Below are 1,188 nucleotides of genomic sequence, written 5' to 3'. Positions count from 1 at the left end.
CCGAGAGGGGCAGACCCTACGGCAAGAGCACTGGTTCTTTTGGGGGGGGAGGGGGGTTTGTTTTATTGTTTTGTTACTTATAAAAAGCAAAAGGATGTGTTACAGAAATTTCAGAAAGTAGGAAATAATAGCCAGAACTAAGAAAAACGTTTTGCCAGTATCTTACCACCTGCAGTGACCCCTCCCCATGTGACGCGTGGCTTCAGACATATACACACGCCCGCGCACACCCGTGCACACGCTCACACACACACACGGACGCATGCACACGCCCGCACACACGCTCACACACACACACGGACGCATGCACACGCCCGCGCACACGCTCACACACACACGGACACATGCACACGCCCGCACACATGCTCACACACACACACGGACGTATGCACACGCCCATGCCCATGCTCACACACACACACGGACGCATGCACACGCCCGCGCACACCCGTGCACACGCTCACACACACACACAGACGCATGCACACGCCCGCGCATACGCTCACACACACACGGACACATGCACACGCCCGCGCACACGCTCACACACGCACGGCTCGGACGGGGCTGTGCTACGTCAACTGGGACCTGCCTCTCCTTGACAGTCCCTCGTGAGCATTTCCTCTGACACCGAAGCGCTCTCTGCCCAGAGTTTGCGTGACAGCGGGATGTTCCCCACGGAGACAGCGGGACGCGGCGCCCCCGCCCCCGCCATCCGTGCTCACCCCGCTTCAGTCCAACGAGGTCGCTCGCAGACGGCCGGGCGGGCTCCTCCGTGTGCTGACACGTCCTCTCCCTAAAGCTCTCTGCCTCCCCAGGAAAACGGGCTGGACTACGAGGCCTGCCTCGTGGCCCAGTGCGACGCGCTGGTCGACGCGTTGACTCGGCAGAAAGCTAAGCTGCTCACCAAGGTCACCAAGGAGAGGGAGCACAAGCTGAAGGTAGGTGCCGCTTGGTGCCGTGGGGCCCCGTGCAGGTGGACGCAGCACGCAGCTGGCACGGGGGCGGCGTGGGTGAGCGCGTGAAGCTGGGCAGCGGTGGCGAGCCGTCCCTGGGCCCACGCTCGGCCATGCGACTTTGCCTGCAGCCAGGTGACACCCCCGCTCTGTCTCCAGAGCCAGAGGCAGACGCCCTGAGCTCGGCCGTTTTCCAGTCACTTCCAGCCTCCCCGTCTCGTGCAAGTGCCTG

General features: G+C 62.5%; 1 protein-coding gene across 1 annotated transcript in view; it reads left to right on the top strand.

Annotated features, from left to right (window-relative positions):
- Positions 1-1,188, top strand: part of TRIM67 (tripartite motif containing 67) — a 92,531-nt gene that overhangs the window by 65,748 nt on the left and 25,595 nt on the right. The window contains exon 2 of the mRNA XM_011380893.1: positions 819-941. Within this exon, the coding sequence (XP_011379195.1) occupies positions 819-941 (123 nt within the window). The remainder of the gene's footprint in view (positions 1-818; positions 942-1,188) is intronic.

Source organism: Pteropus vampyrus, unplaced genomic scaffold (genome assembly GCF_000151845.1).
Source record: "Pteropus vampyrus isolate Shadow unplaced genomic scaffold, Pvam_2.0 Scaffold412, whole genome shotgun sequence".
NCBI classification, from domain to species: Eukaryota; Metazoa; Chordata; class Mammalia; order Chiroptera; family Pteropodidae; genus Pteropus; species Pteropus vampyrus.
The sequence above is the reverse complement of the archived record's forward strand: the minus strand, read 5'-3'. Positions and strand labels throughout refer to the sequence as shown.